The sequence below is a fragment of the Psammomys obesus genome, unplaced genomic scaffold (genome assembly GCF_907164565.1).
Source record: "Psammomys obesus unplaced genomic scaffold, mPsaObe1.curated_primary_1811, whole genome shotgun sequence".
Classification (NCBI taxonomy): Eukaryota; Metazoa; Chordata; class Mammalia; order Rodentia; family Muridae; genus Psammomys; species Psammomys obesus.
The window spans coordinates 10,556,978-10,570,361 of record NW_026596134.1 but is presented as its reverse complement, the minus strand read 5'-3'; the positions used below and the strand labels follow the sequence as shown (position 1 = coordinate 10,570,361).

General features: G+C 52.2%; 1 protein-coding gene across 3 annotated transcripts in view; it reads right to left on the bottom strand.

Annotated features, from left to right (window-relative positions):
• The window catches only part of Ccdc88c (coiled-coil domain containing 88C), a 115,839-nt gene that overhangs the window by 37,110 nt on the left and 65,345 nt on the right, over positions 1-13,384 (bottom strand). For all 3 annotated transcript variants that reach the window (XM_055592929.1, XM_055592930.1, XM_055592931.1), the window contains exons 11-13: positions 3,959-4,105; positions 3,178-3,322; positions 727-911 (exon numbers count right to left, since the gene is read on the bottom strand). In XM_055592929.1, coding sequence (XP_055448904.1) covers positions 727-911; positions 3,178-3,322; positions 3,959-4,105 — 477 coding nt within the window. The remainder of the gene's footprint in view (positions 1-726; positions 912-3,177; positions 3,323-3,958; positions 4,106-13,384) is intronic.

The following is a 13,384-nucleotide window of genomic DNA, read 5'->3' as shown; positions in this document are numbered from 1 at the left end:
AGGAGAGCTGCAAGGACTCCCAGTGAGCCCTACCACACAGAGGGTGACTAGAGCTGGAGGAGTGAAATTTGGGGGGCCTGATTTGGTTGAGTGTGACCTACTGATATTGAAGTACTCAGCTACCAAACACTGGGAACTGGAACCACAAGACAGGCAGTGAGACCTGTACAAGACAAGAAATGGCCAACTGTAGGGGCTAGGCCAACTGCTGCAGACACCGGGCACAGCTGTGTCCGCTGAGCAGCACACAGAGCGTACCAGGTCAGGACATAGGACAGCTCTGGCCTGGGAATAGCAATCCTCCTTCTAGCCCCCCATTACTCCCAAAGCCACTGGGAAGCATGGCTTTTCTGGAACCACAGGAGAACAGGGCTGATAAGAGGCTAAAGGACGGCTCAGAGGCAGCAGAAGCTAGGACCGAGGCATCGGCAGGAAGTCATGCATGTTTGTATACAGAGGGTAGGTGACAGGGCAGAGGTGAGGGTCCTTTTCACAGCAGCAGGGTGTGACCCATGCCCCATGCAGGAGAGAAAGCAGGGTCCTTAGAGCCTGTGGGCCAGAGGAGCACATCAGGCGAATGCAGACACGAGACACACATCCTATAGAAGAGCCACAGGCAAGGAAGGGGCGTCACCCGTGAGTCAGGTAGTGGATGTTAAGGCCCCAGAGACAAGAAACCTCTGGTGATATACACTGGGTGCCCCTGTGCCCGCCCAGGGAGGTCACCTTCTTGCTAAGTTGCTGATTCTCCTTCTCCAGCTCCCCGCACTTGAGGCTGCTCTCCTCCAGCGCCAGCGACGCGTCGCGCAGACCCTGGATGGTGCTCTGGAGGCTCTGGTTCTCCTTCTCCAGTTTCAGGATGCGGCTGGACGCGCACTCGTTAAGCTCAAACACGAAGGACTTCCTGGAGGCTGGAGGGCAGAGGCTGTCAGGGCCTAGCATTTTGGGAACCCCTGCTTCTACCCTCTGACACAAGCTGAGCCCCAAGAGCTAGGCACTCCCTCTTGTTTTCCATTCTCATCCCAATGGGACTACTGCTTCAGCACCCAAGAGTGAGGTTCTTTGATGGCAGGTCAGGGTCCACTCAATCTAGAGGTTAAGGAGAAACCAGATTACAGAGTGCAGGGGTCAATCAAGGGGCTTATGGGAACCCGGGTCACTACGCTGCTCAGCAGGGAGGGCAAAGTGACCAGGCTGACTGAGCGTGAAGGAAAGCTGTGCCTGTGTATATGTGCCCATTGCTGGGCAGCCTGAGCTAGAACCTTGACATGAAAGAGTTCTTCTGATGTTTTACAATTATGTCGAAGGAAAAGCTGGACAGTACATGCAAGCTGCTTTAGATTTCTCAGTGCGATGAGATAAAAGCTGGATGCTTTGAAAGGCATCTATACTCTGCTTTTGGAGAACCCAGCACTTTCTTGAGAGTCAAGAACTAGACTTCTTGGTCTTTTCCCCCTACAAGCAGGTGTGAGGCTTCCGGACAGTCAAAGAGCTTCCTAGGGGGACACATAGGCCTGAAACTCCCTAGGGAAACAGCCAAGGTTGTTCCTCAGTCCCTCATCTGGGCCTTATCACACCATGCCGCTGACGTTCTCTGTCCCTCTCTTACTCATCACCCATGTGTGTTCATCCCATGCGTGACGTGTGTGCTCAGATCCTTGGGCAACTGTAAGGACTGAGGAGTGTGTCCACTGTAGTGTTATCACCTACCAACAGTACAGACCCAACAGGCCTGACCTTCCTGAGCACCCAAAGGAACAATGGCAACAGTGGGGAGGGGACTGTGACAACAACCTAGTGGGTTCGGCTCTAGCATCAACACAGGATCAGAGACACTCGGGAGGGCCCCTCTCAATCAGCTAAAGAAAGTCACCTAGCCATCATGGGTCTCGAAGGAGAACCTACAACCACACTTTACTAAACCAGCATCATGCCCGACTACGCTCTAAACACCTATCTTGTACGGCACTCGCCATCATCAAAAGACAGAGATCATGATAGAAAACCTCAATCAATCAAGTGCAGAGAACAAATGATCACGTGGTGCTCAGCCCCAACTGATAACATTTACAACACAAATCCTGCACCAAAGGCTCAGGGATCACAGCAGAAGAGGAGTCTGAGAAGACTGTAAGAGCCACAGGCATAGGAAGTTGGCTGTGATATTTAATGTCCTAGAAATGTCAAAGCAACACCGTGAAGTGTCCCGAGAGCCCGCACTGCTTCTCCAGTCCACCAGGGGGCAGGCTTTAAACTTTACAGGAGAGACAATACCCTCTCCCACCCTCTGTGGATCCCAGGCACCTTGGCTTGGCACCCAGGCACCAAAGCAGATGCAACTCAGTGTCCACAGAAACAAGCACATTCAGTGCTTTCAAGTCCAGAGCTGGTTAAGAGCACTGAAAGAAATGACCTTGATAGTAGTCTCAGGGAATTTTCACTGAGCTCTTCTAAACCTAAAACAAGCCAGGTGCCCAAGCTGGCTTCGTAACGTGCTAAGTCAATATTAATTTGCAGTCGGGTGCATGGGAAAGGTGAATGTGGCTATTTTCAAACACAGGAATTGGTGTATTGTTTGCTGGGCGCTGGAGCTTCCTGCTGCAGTGCTGACTGGGGTCCCCCACCCTTCCCATAATGGACACCTTATCTCAGGGTACCGGCAGAGGGCAGCAGTACGTGCCAGGGAAGAGGACTCCCCTTCCCCGCCCCCCAGGAAGATCCATAAAGAGCCTAAGACTGGGGAGCAGCAGCCACTTAGCATCTCCACTAGGGAGACAGGACAGGCTGCATCCATCCTGCCCAATTATGCAAACGAACAGGGCAAATAATGTCCAGGGTACATTTATAATAAGGATTAGTGACCACTGGGGACACTTCTGGTGTCAGGGCTTTCTGTCATCAGCCAAGAGCTGTGATCTCGAAGCTCCCGAGTGTCCACATGGGAAACCGAGAAATCCCAACACTTCATTTGTAGTTTACTTCCAGGCATCCGGGCTGCCAGGCCCTCATATTTCCCCTGGGGAAGACTGTAATGAAACAGCTCCAAATGGCACTTGAGGAAATTACATTTACTTGTGGGGAATGGATGGGCTGCCGGCTCATCGCCAAGGGCTCAGCTCCCGGCTAAGCAGCAGTGGCTGTGGCGGAGCTGGGTCCCAGGCACCGGGCACTGCCTACCGTCGGACAAGTCCGCATTCTTGGACAGCTGTTCCAGCTCCCAGCCCAGGTGGGCCGACTCGTTCATACTCTGCTTCTGTGCGATCTCCAGAACCATGTTTTCTTCCAGCAGCTCCTCAATTCGTTTCTTGTCTGTGTCCCGATCCTGGTGCAGAAGGAGGAAAAGTGTGAGGACGGGTCTGATGGGCCTCAGACACAAAGGACCTATCGCTACCCACTGCAGGAGGACACCATGCTTCCTCCCAGACAGGGCTGCTCACAAATACTCCACTCAGGGACTTGCTGCTACAGGGACCACGGCTAGACCTCTGCAGGACCCCTGACCTGTCTACTGAGGTCAAGAAGGAAGTCTAAGGTCTCAGTGAACACTCTCTGAGCACAGGAACACAAAAACAGTGCTTTGCAAGAGGCACTGTGGTGATGGGCAACTTGTTGGCTCTGAAGTAGGTCTCTGCAGCCTCATGCTGTGACAGAGATGACATGCCAGTGCTCAGCCCTCCCGAGAGCCACTGAAGACCCCTGAAAAAGACACACGTGTGCTCACCCTGCAGAAGAGCGGTCACTTTTGCAGAAGTGATATAAGTCAGGCCCTAGCTGTGCCAAGGGCAGTTAAGTGCCCACTTGAGCCACTGAACTTACCAAGCTCTTCTTCCAGTCAACAAGCTGCTGGCAGGCAGCAGACTCAGAAGCTGGTTATCAGAAGAGCCTGCCTCTCTCATACCACCAACCCTGGCCCCCACCCCCACCCTGTCTCTGCACGTGGCTCCCGCTTCCTTAATACCAATTCCAAGTCGTGGAGTTTAGATTTCAGCTGCAGGTTCTCTTTCTCCAGTTCATGGACTTTATCACCGCGAGCCCGGGCGGCAGTCAATTGCTCCTCCAACATGGCCTTGGTCTCGATTAAGATGATGTTGTCTTCTCTCAGCTCCTGAAGAGCAAAGCCAACAGGAGAGCCATCAGATAAAGGCCGCATCGTGACCACAGGACTTCCAAACAAAGCGCTTTCAGGCCCCTGGAGCCAAGCCATCGGCCCAGGGACACACACAGTGGAAGCTCTGCATTCCGGTCACCCTCACCTGTTCTTCTGAGGCCAGGCAAGCGGACTCTCAAGGAAAAATTCAAGAATCAAGGAAATATTTAATGGTGCTGGGGTGTGGATCGGTGGCAGAGTGATTTCCCAGCATGCACAAGGTCCTGGGATGGATCCCCAGCACAGTAAATAACTTTGGGCAGGCAACCCTTCCTCGAGATCTTCCACAAGCCAGATGATGCTAAACTTGAACCCCGGTGGAAAAGTGGACTCCGTTGACAACGTGGGACATCTCTGGCCTAATCTTCCTTTAACAAAAAGTAGTGAAGGGGAGTGGCTGAGCCTTCAGAGGGGAGGGAGCCCAGGAGTAAGTCAGACCCTCTTAGTTCAGTATTTATGGCAGATAAGGAAGTCTTCGCTACAGCCACAGGACTATAGCACAGCAGGACAGGCAAATGCAAATCCCACAGAGAGGTGGAGGCAGACTGTGGCCTCTGCTAGCTCCACAGAGAGAGGCCAGTCTGTGTGCCATGTCTGTCAGACCCTGTCCTGAGCCTCTCATGTCCCATGAGCCCTTCCCATCAGTTCTTGGTGTCTTGAAGGTGGGGGGTGGGGACGGACATATGGACAGACGGATTTGCATGTCTCTCATGCCTTCAGAGCTTCCAAAGAGTGCACACTGGGAACTGCCACCTTCCTCTGCGGGAAAGAACCCCAGGACTTGTCCCACTCATAGAACTGCATCAAGGACCGAGGCGGGTGCTTCCTCTTACCCACCATGTGCTCCTTCTACCACGTGGGCCTCAATCCAAGCTCCATGGAGGGAAGCACTCACAGACCGGGGGCTTGATCAAAGCTAGCAGCTCAGTGATTCTATTCTAGTCTCCCATGTACTTTCAGAGACTCCATCCTCGACAAAGACCGCACCACTGCGGTTCACCTGCTCCTCACAGCACCCCTCCCAGGGCAGGCAGCTCGGGGTCAGTCTCTTCTCCAGCTCAAGCACATTAAGGAATGTGCCCGAAGTCACAGACCTGCTGTGGGCTGAGGCTGAGGTTCTCGCTTAGGCTACAGGGCTCGGATTCTGCCTTTTCTTCATGGCCCTCAGCTCCCAGAAGACCCACCCTGAAGGGCCTCTGGTTAATAAGAGAGGCCCAGGTTGCCGCTAATGACGTAAGACAGAGAATGAGGGTCTCATGTCAGCAAAAGGGTCCAGCACTCTCTTCCTGGTCCTTGTCCACCCTTTGTCTAGTAAGGTCTGCCCACCAGCACTTCCAGCATCACTACTCTTATACAGAAAGCAACCACAGGCTCTATGCCTTTATCCACACGGTAACCTCCTACCCAATCTTCAAGGTCCATCCTTCTAAGAATCTACTCCGTCCTATTCACTAGGTCAAGTCAGGCATTTTTTGGATTCCATCCTTCCCTGCTCCTGCTCTGAGGTTAACGGTGGCTATCCTGTCCTCTTTCCCCACTATGGGAACTCTTTGGGCTAGATCTGTTATACTTATGTGCAAGGGAAAATTGCAAATGGCATATGTGGTGGCCCTTGAAGGCTCTGAGACTCTGACAGGCAGGGACAGCACCTAACAGAATCATCTCTAGGCTCCCTCCATACCATCTCTGGCAGACTTCCGGTGGTCTCAACGTCAACAGTATCGGGTAAATAGACATAGCCCGCCCTGCCTCGAACATCTACCACCCCACAAAGCTAGAGAGTGGCCCTGAAAGATGCTATGCTAGTGGAGGCCAATGTCTCCACTAGCAGTCTGCAGGGATGAGAGGGCGGACTCCATTTCTGCCACAAAGTCTCGCTCTAAGACCTCTCAGGCCGGATAACTCCACCTAAGTGAAACGTGAGTTAATAACGTGCATACAATTCTCAGCGCACAATACCTGAAATCAACAGCTGTCCAGTCACGGACATGCCGCATCTGTGAAAGACAAAGCTCAACCCAGCACTCACTCACTCACCCACGAAACAGCTCCCTTGTCAACAGACAAAAATTGTTTTGCAAGGGTTTAGGGGTGTCGTTGAGCAGCAGAGGACTTGCCCAGCATACATGAAGCCCTGGATTCTGTCCCTAACACTGAAAAACAAAAGCCAACAACAAAAAGTAACTCGTTTCCAGGAGTACCTCTTGACCCTGCACCAATGCAAAACACCAGAGGGGAGTCAAAGAAACAGTTTCCTTCCCAGTGAGCTTTGGATCACAACATACAATGGCTCCTAGCGTCCACTGCAACAGAAAACCTAGGGGTGCCAGGGGAAGCAAGAGCTGGGCCACTGGATCCATAGCAACAGGCCTTTCGCTCCTTCCTGCCCTGTCTCCAGAAAAACTACCCTTACCCCATACCTCACTCATCAGTTCACTGCCATGGAGAGTTAAGGGCCGGGCATGCTCTACTCTGACCCTGATGGCCTGCGCCTGAAACATGGCCAGACCCGAAGATATGTAGGGACCAGACCAGAAACCAAAGGCCTCCTCTGTCCTATTCAACTTGACAGGTCTCATCACGGTCCCCTGGAAGCAACAGAGATGAAGGAAGTCCTAAGGCAGAACAGAAGACTGGCCACCCAGCACCTGAGTTCTCCTCAGCAAGCTCCCTGGAATTTAACATTCCTTACTTGGGCTGTGGGAGGCCGGCTCCCTCCATCAGCACCTCCATTTCTGCACCACCCTTCTAGCCCCTTTTCTTCTCCTTATGGTCAAGGCTCCCCTCATTCTCTTGCAGCCTGTCAGGGCTCTGGAGACAGAGCCAGACACATTCCGATCCCAGACCACTTGCTTAGCAACTGTGATGCCTTTTCTTGTCTGAAGAAAGGAGGGCTGCTACACCTCGCAGGGTCTCTGTGGGCCTCAGATGCTATGGTGGGCCCAGAGCTAAACATAGTTCGGGCTCTTACAGTCACTACTGCTCACCTGCTCTGTAACGGACTAGACAGCAAGACTGTCAGAAGTAGGGGATGGGGCATCGAGTTCCAACACAACCTTACCCATAAAAGCCAGCGGTGGGTTGGATTTAATCTGCAGACTATAGTTTTCTGGCTCCAGAGTAGAGAATATCACTGGCACAGAGGCCTCATGAACAGTAAGACACAGAGTAGCTTTCTAGGCTCACAGTCAGGTCAGGAAACAGAAACACACATGACAGTAAGAACGTATTTCACATACTGCCCAGAAAGAGGGGGCTTATAGAAGAAACATGAAGCATGAGATGAGGACATGCTGAGCTCACAGACCCAACCCTGCTCTGACCCTATCCAGACCACTACAAGGAGAGGCAGGCAGCCTGGATAGTGTTTGTGGAAGGTGCAGAGGCCTGGAGTCCGGGGTGGGAGTGTCTGGGGTGCCAGACAAGGAGAGAGCATGGAGTCATCCTAGTGATGGAGAGGTATTTGGTGGACCACTAAAGGGGTTACCCTAGAAGCTGACCAGGGAACTGAGCAGCAGAGCCAGTTTAGATCCAGGGAGGGCTTCTGTATATAAACACTGGAGTAAACAGAGCAAGCCAGCAGGAGGCAGCTGGAGAGGCGTGCGGCTTCAGGTACCTACTGAGGACAGCAATATGCTGGGAGGCAGGGACATGAGCTTAAAGGATGGTGAGCCCCTGAGCCTGACCCATGTGGGGTGGGTGAGGTGAGGAGACAAAAGGGAGGTGAACCTCTGCTTGGGCCTAAGCACCAAGTGCAAGGAAAACGACTGGACTCTGCAGTTAACACAGGCTGGAGCGGAAGGCGGACAATGATTCCAGACATATTAACCGAGACACCTACTTGATGCAGATCTGACAGCAGCAAAGGGACCAGCCCAAAGCTCAAGGCACCGGGTTCTTACTGTTCCTGAGTCCCGAGCATCTACAACTGAGGGTGACAGGCACATCCAGAAGAGCTACGAGCCTCAGGGTACAAGGAGGCCACCTGGAGTTAGGGCAAGACTGACCAAACCCTTCCTGACCCTGGGGCCCCACTGCTGCCATCTTAGGGGTGTGATCTTGGAACAGAAGTTGTTAGGTATGAAATAGCCTGGAACAGCCTGGAACTGATCGTTAACCCAGCTCCTAAGGGCCGGGGCTTACCAGTGACCCACCCATCTCTCTGGCTGCCTCTGTTCCAAGGCTTTTATCTCCACTCAGGGGTTCCCTGTAGAGGAAGGCTGGCTAGGATAAGCTTGTTGCAGGCATGCCTCGGTGCCTGGGAGGCCAGGGCAGGACACACCCCTCGTTTCCTAACAGGACGAGACTCGCCCCACACTTGGCAGAAGAGTGAACTGCTGGGTCTCAGTCCCTCTGATTAGTTTGAAACTAGCACTTCCTAGAAAGCTGTTGGTCTACACAGACAGGAAGACCACCACTGCTATGCCCAGGGTGCACACAGCAGCTGGGCATCTGCCTTTTGCCCCAGGCAGACATTATAAGCCAACCATGCAATACGGAAAAAGAAAACCTTTCAGGCCACGTCACTGCCTCTTTCCCTACAGCCTTGCCCGGACCCTCTTGCCCCAGGCAGCGGCCCCAGGAGGACCACTGTTTTCAGAGGAGGTCACGAGGGCCAGCTGTGTGCCCAATCCACGCTTCCTCCTGAACTGGCGTGCTTTTCAGGTCTCAGGCGGCCCACCCCCCACCCCAGCACTGTTCCACAAATGCAGATGGCTGCTGACTCCTGCTCAGGTGAGCTTGCTCACCTGCCTACCACAGCTCAACCTGTCCTGAGGAGAGCACCCCCTGAGCTTCTCTCCCGAGCACAAAACTCTACCCGGCAATAGTTTCTTTCTCTGGGGTTCCCAAGGATCTGTGTGCACTGCCGTGTGAGGTGGGATCCCCACCATGGCTGGAAGCTCACATGGAGAGTCTGACCACACACGGGTATTGAGGCCTGTGGAACGGAGCATCTGCAGCCAAGAGCCTCTGTAGAGAAGTATGTACAGTAGTGTAATACCTGAAATTAACCTAAGCCCCACCCACCCAAGGGCCAGGTAACTTCCAGGGATGCCGAGAGTTGTAGTTCTTGAAAAATAACAAAAGCCTTATGGGAAAGTATGGTGGCCTATGGGTTTGTTCTTATAAGTACCTGCAAAAGCTTGTCTCGCGGCCACTCAGCTGGGAATTCCAGGGAGTGGTCCTGACCAAAGCCTATCTTGGTCAGTATTTAATAAAGCTTGCTTCAAATTTGGCTCAAAATGGTGGAGTTGGTTTTTCTCTTGTGAACCTCTTACCCTAACCTAGCACCTCAGGAGGCTGAGCCAGAAAGATCCAGCCCAGGCTACACTGTGAAATCCTGTTTGAGAATTGGCAAAGGTCCACAGCATGGGAGTGCAGAAGCACCATTAAAAAAAAAAAAAAAGACTTCTGAGACCTATTCCCTAGGGACTGGGTAAGACAGTAATTCAAACTGTGTGTGTGTGTGTTTGTGTGTGTGTGTGCAAGCGCGCGTGCCGTGTGCACATGCTCTTGAGTGTGTATGTGTGTGTGCTGGGGATGTGGTGTGGAAATCCAGGTGTCAAGAAGGCCAGAGGGTGGGGCTGAGCGTCTTCCTCAATCACTTTTCTCCTTTATTTTAAACACCCACTGACTGGCTAGACTAGCTGGCCAGCAAGCCCCAGGGCTCTTCCTAGCCCCACCCCCGGTGCTGGGACTGCAGGAGCAATCCGAACTCAGGCCTCCTGCATGTGTAGCAACCACTCTACCAGCTGAGCCATCGCTAACCCTCACCTTTTAAAAAGAATGCGGGTTTACTTTTTTTTTTTTTATACAAAGCATTTTGCCAACCGAGTGATGCGATTATGGTATTACCATACCCAGGTTGCACTGTCCCTTCTATCACTAATATTTTGTCACAGAAAAATATAAAATGTAGTGAAAAGTCAAAACTGGCATCGCCTTAACACCTCCACACACACCACCCAGACTCTATTGCTAACTTCTCACTATATTTGCTTCATCGAGTGTCGAAACCTCTGCCCGTTGTTTCATCTTACTCCTAGATGCCCGCACCTTACTACAAGACAGCCTCAATTTATAAACACATTCTCCACGGCATTGTGTTCAGTCGCCTAGAAGCAATTCTTACTTCTCCCTGAAGAACTACTAGTTACTGATGGATGCCAGAGAGGCGAGCCAGTGTCCTAGCTGTGTGCCCGATGGTGAGCCCATGAGCTCCAGCGGCCAGTTCCACACCCACAGTCATGCAGGCAGCCTTGGTTAAACTCAGCGGTCCCAAAATAAAGCAAAGCATCATGAACATGGAAAAGGGACTCGTGGGAAGAGTTTGGGGGTTAGAGCAACTAGAATGCATGCTACAAGCATGCCCGAAGGAGTCAAAACTCGATCTAGTTAATAAAGAATTATTCTTAAGGATCTCATGGTGAGTCCCTCAGAAAAACGCATTATCACCACACTTAAAAAGAAAATTCCGATTTTTACATTAAGTTAGATATACTTAATTGACACAAACTTAAACCCATCAAAGGCAACTGTGCACTCAGACAGCGCTGGCCCCCTGACAACAGAACACTTAACACTAAGAAATGCTTGTAGGCCCAGGCCCAGCCCTCTGACGGGGAACAGTTACCCCAATCTATGCAGGCCCAGACAACACCAGCATCTTCAGGCACAGCAAGCTACCCAAGGCCTCTGAGCTGCCCTTCAGCTTAGTGGCATCACACCTGAGAGCCCAGCAGAGCAGTGGCCAGGGCTGGCCTGTGTCTACAAGAAGCACAGCAGTCACCAGGTCTGCAAATACAGTGCCACCCAAGAGAGAACTCAGTAAGCATGATTCTGCAACCCCTGGTGTGGGCCAGGGCTGTTCCAGGCACTAAGGACACATACCCACGAGCAGTGCAAACCAAGTTCTTTTCCAGGAACACCTCTCTCAGGAGGGGCCCAGGGAAAAGGGAGATGGGCTTGAGTGCAGGCTTGAAGGAGCTTCTGGGATATACACCACAGTCCCACTCACCAGACGTTGAGTGAAGATGGTACAGTCTGCATACACTGGCTGGCTGGGCCTCCAAATTCACCTCACACTACCCCGCCTCATCCCAGGTGTCGACTGGACTGCCCTGTCTGTTGCTTTCTCAGGCTTCTCAGAATGTGATTCCTCCTCTGCATGGTATACCCAGCCCGCAGCTGCTCCCCATTGTTCCTCAGAGTGGCCCTCCCGAGGAAAGCACTATTCTGAGGAGGGGCCCTCTTGTGCGGCACCCATAGAGCACGCAGAGACCACATCCTAACTGTGGGCTGGCTCACCTGCTTCTCAGCAGACAGGGAGCTTTAAGAGAGGACCGGCAGTGTTCCTGCCATTTCTGCTATGGTCTCGACACTGCTCAGTCAACACCACCAACGTCAATCCCACACCAAAGTGTTACAGGAGGAGAGACCAAAGAAGTCATCTGCAGAGTCTCCAAGGGGCGGCTAATACGGCTGCTGGGAATTCTTCAACCACTGAGGGACATCCAGGTACTATGGACTGAGCCCTGGGGCCATATTCCTGAGAAGAGCAAGCCTCTCCTGTCTGGCCCAACTCACCAGCCACGAAAGCACCGTCACCTTCCCCAGGGCGGTCCATGCAGACAAATGCACTCTTTCTTACTGTTAACAGAACGAAGGTGAGACCTAAAGAACTACTACTTAGTTCGTGATAACCTTCTATGAAATTAATATAAAAAGTGTTGCTGTGCTGAACTGAGCCACATGTTAAGAAAACAGGTGGGAAAGGAGTTCCTCCTGCAAACCTCTTTCAAAGGCTAGATATCCCCTGTTGCAGAGAGCCTGACTCCTGTAGCACCACTACCATCACCAGCAGCACAGCAGCCTGTTGCATGTTGGAGGGAGAACGTTGGGACAATGTTGGAATGAATGTGCAATCTGGATCTGGGACCCACCTACCTCCACGGAACACAGGTACTGGAGCGAGTCCTGGCCATCACACTGTATCCCTGACCCCGTCTGGGTGCCTTTCGAGGTTCCAACTTCAGGAAGAGCTGCTGAGGCAGCAGTTTGTGAAAGTGTACAAGACCATAACTAAGGCTCCAGGGGTGGCATCTAAATGAGCATCTGAGCCCAACTGGTGCACACTCTTCCCCTGCAACCCTTCAGGCCAGAACTTACTTTTGGCAACATGGGCAAAGGCAGTGAGCCCAGAGGGGTTCTCAAGACAAAGACTGGGCTCCCTCTCCAGTTCTTGCCCAGCATCCAAGATGTCTTCTTAGCACGGAGGAAAGTGAGTCACCCTGCCACTCACAGTCCTCCACCTGGATTTACCCGGTGTCCACAGGATTTAAAGTAAAAGCCTCATGCTGGGCCTGGTGGCATTCACGAAGAAGGCTGACGCAGGACAGCTGGAGCCCAGAAGTCAAGGCCAGTGTGGGCAGGATAGCAGAACCCAATCTCAAATGGGGGTTGGGGGGAAGGAAGGGACAGAGAGATAGGTCAGTGGGTAAAAGCATCTGCCATATAAGATTGACAATTCTAGTTCAATCCCTAGAACCCACATCAAAAACTAGACAAAAGGGGGTGGAGAGGTGGCTTGGTGGTGGTCGTTGCTTTTGCGGAGGACCCAAGTTTAGTTCCCAGCACCTGCCTATACAGAGCAATTCAGAGCCAGCTGAGACTCCGAGGGCACCGCACATACATGCACATGGTCCCCACCTACATACAAACCATTAAAATTAGCTCAATCTTTTAACAAATTAAAAGCCGTAAGTGGTGGCACATATTTGATGTTACAGCACCCCAACAGTGATGTGGGAAGCAGAGACGCAGGCTGGTAGCTCTCAGGCCAGCCAGTCTGCAGAGCGCGGCAGCACAGCCAGAGAAACAAGACTCTGTCTCAACACAGTAGGAGAGAAACGCCAGAAAGTCTTCCTGCCCTCCATACATAGACTGTGCGTGCCCACACGTACAAACACAGTCAGGAAAGCAACAGGGACAAGCTGGCATAGCTTCCAATGTCTATGAGGAGATCAGGGGACCTGCCCAAGCACCAGCATTCCACAGCACTGCGGAGATGGAGGCCTAGCCAACAGTCCGGACACTGCAAGCCTTACGTAACAAAAACACAAAGCAAAACAAAACCAAAAGCCATGTTGTTCTGACTAGTTTTATATCGACTTGACACAAGCTAGAGTCATTTGGGAAGAGGGACTCTCAACTGAGAAAAAAAAATGCCTCCAAAAG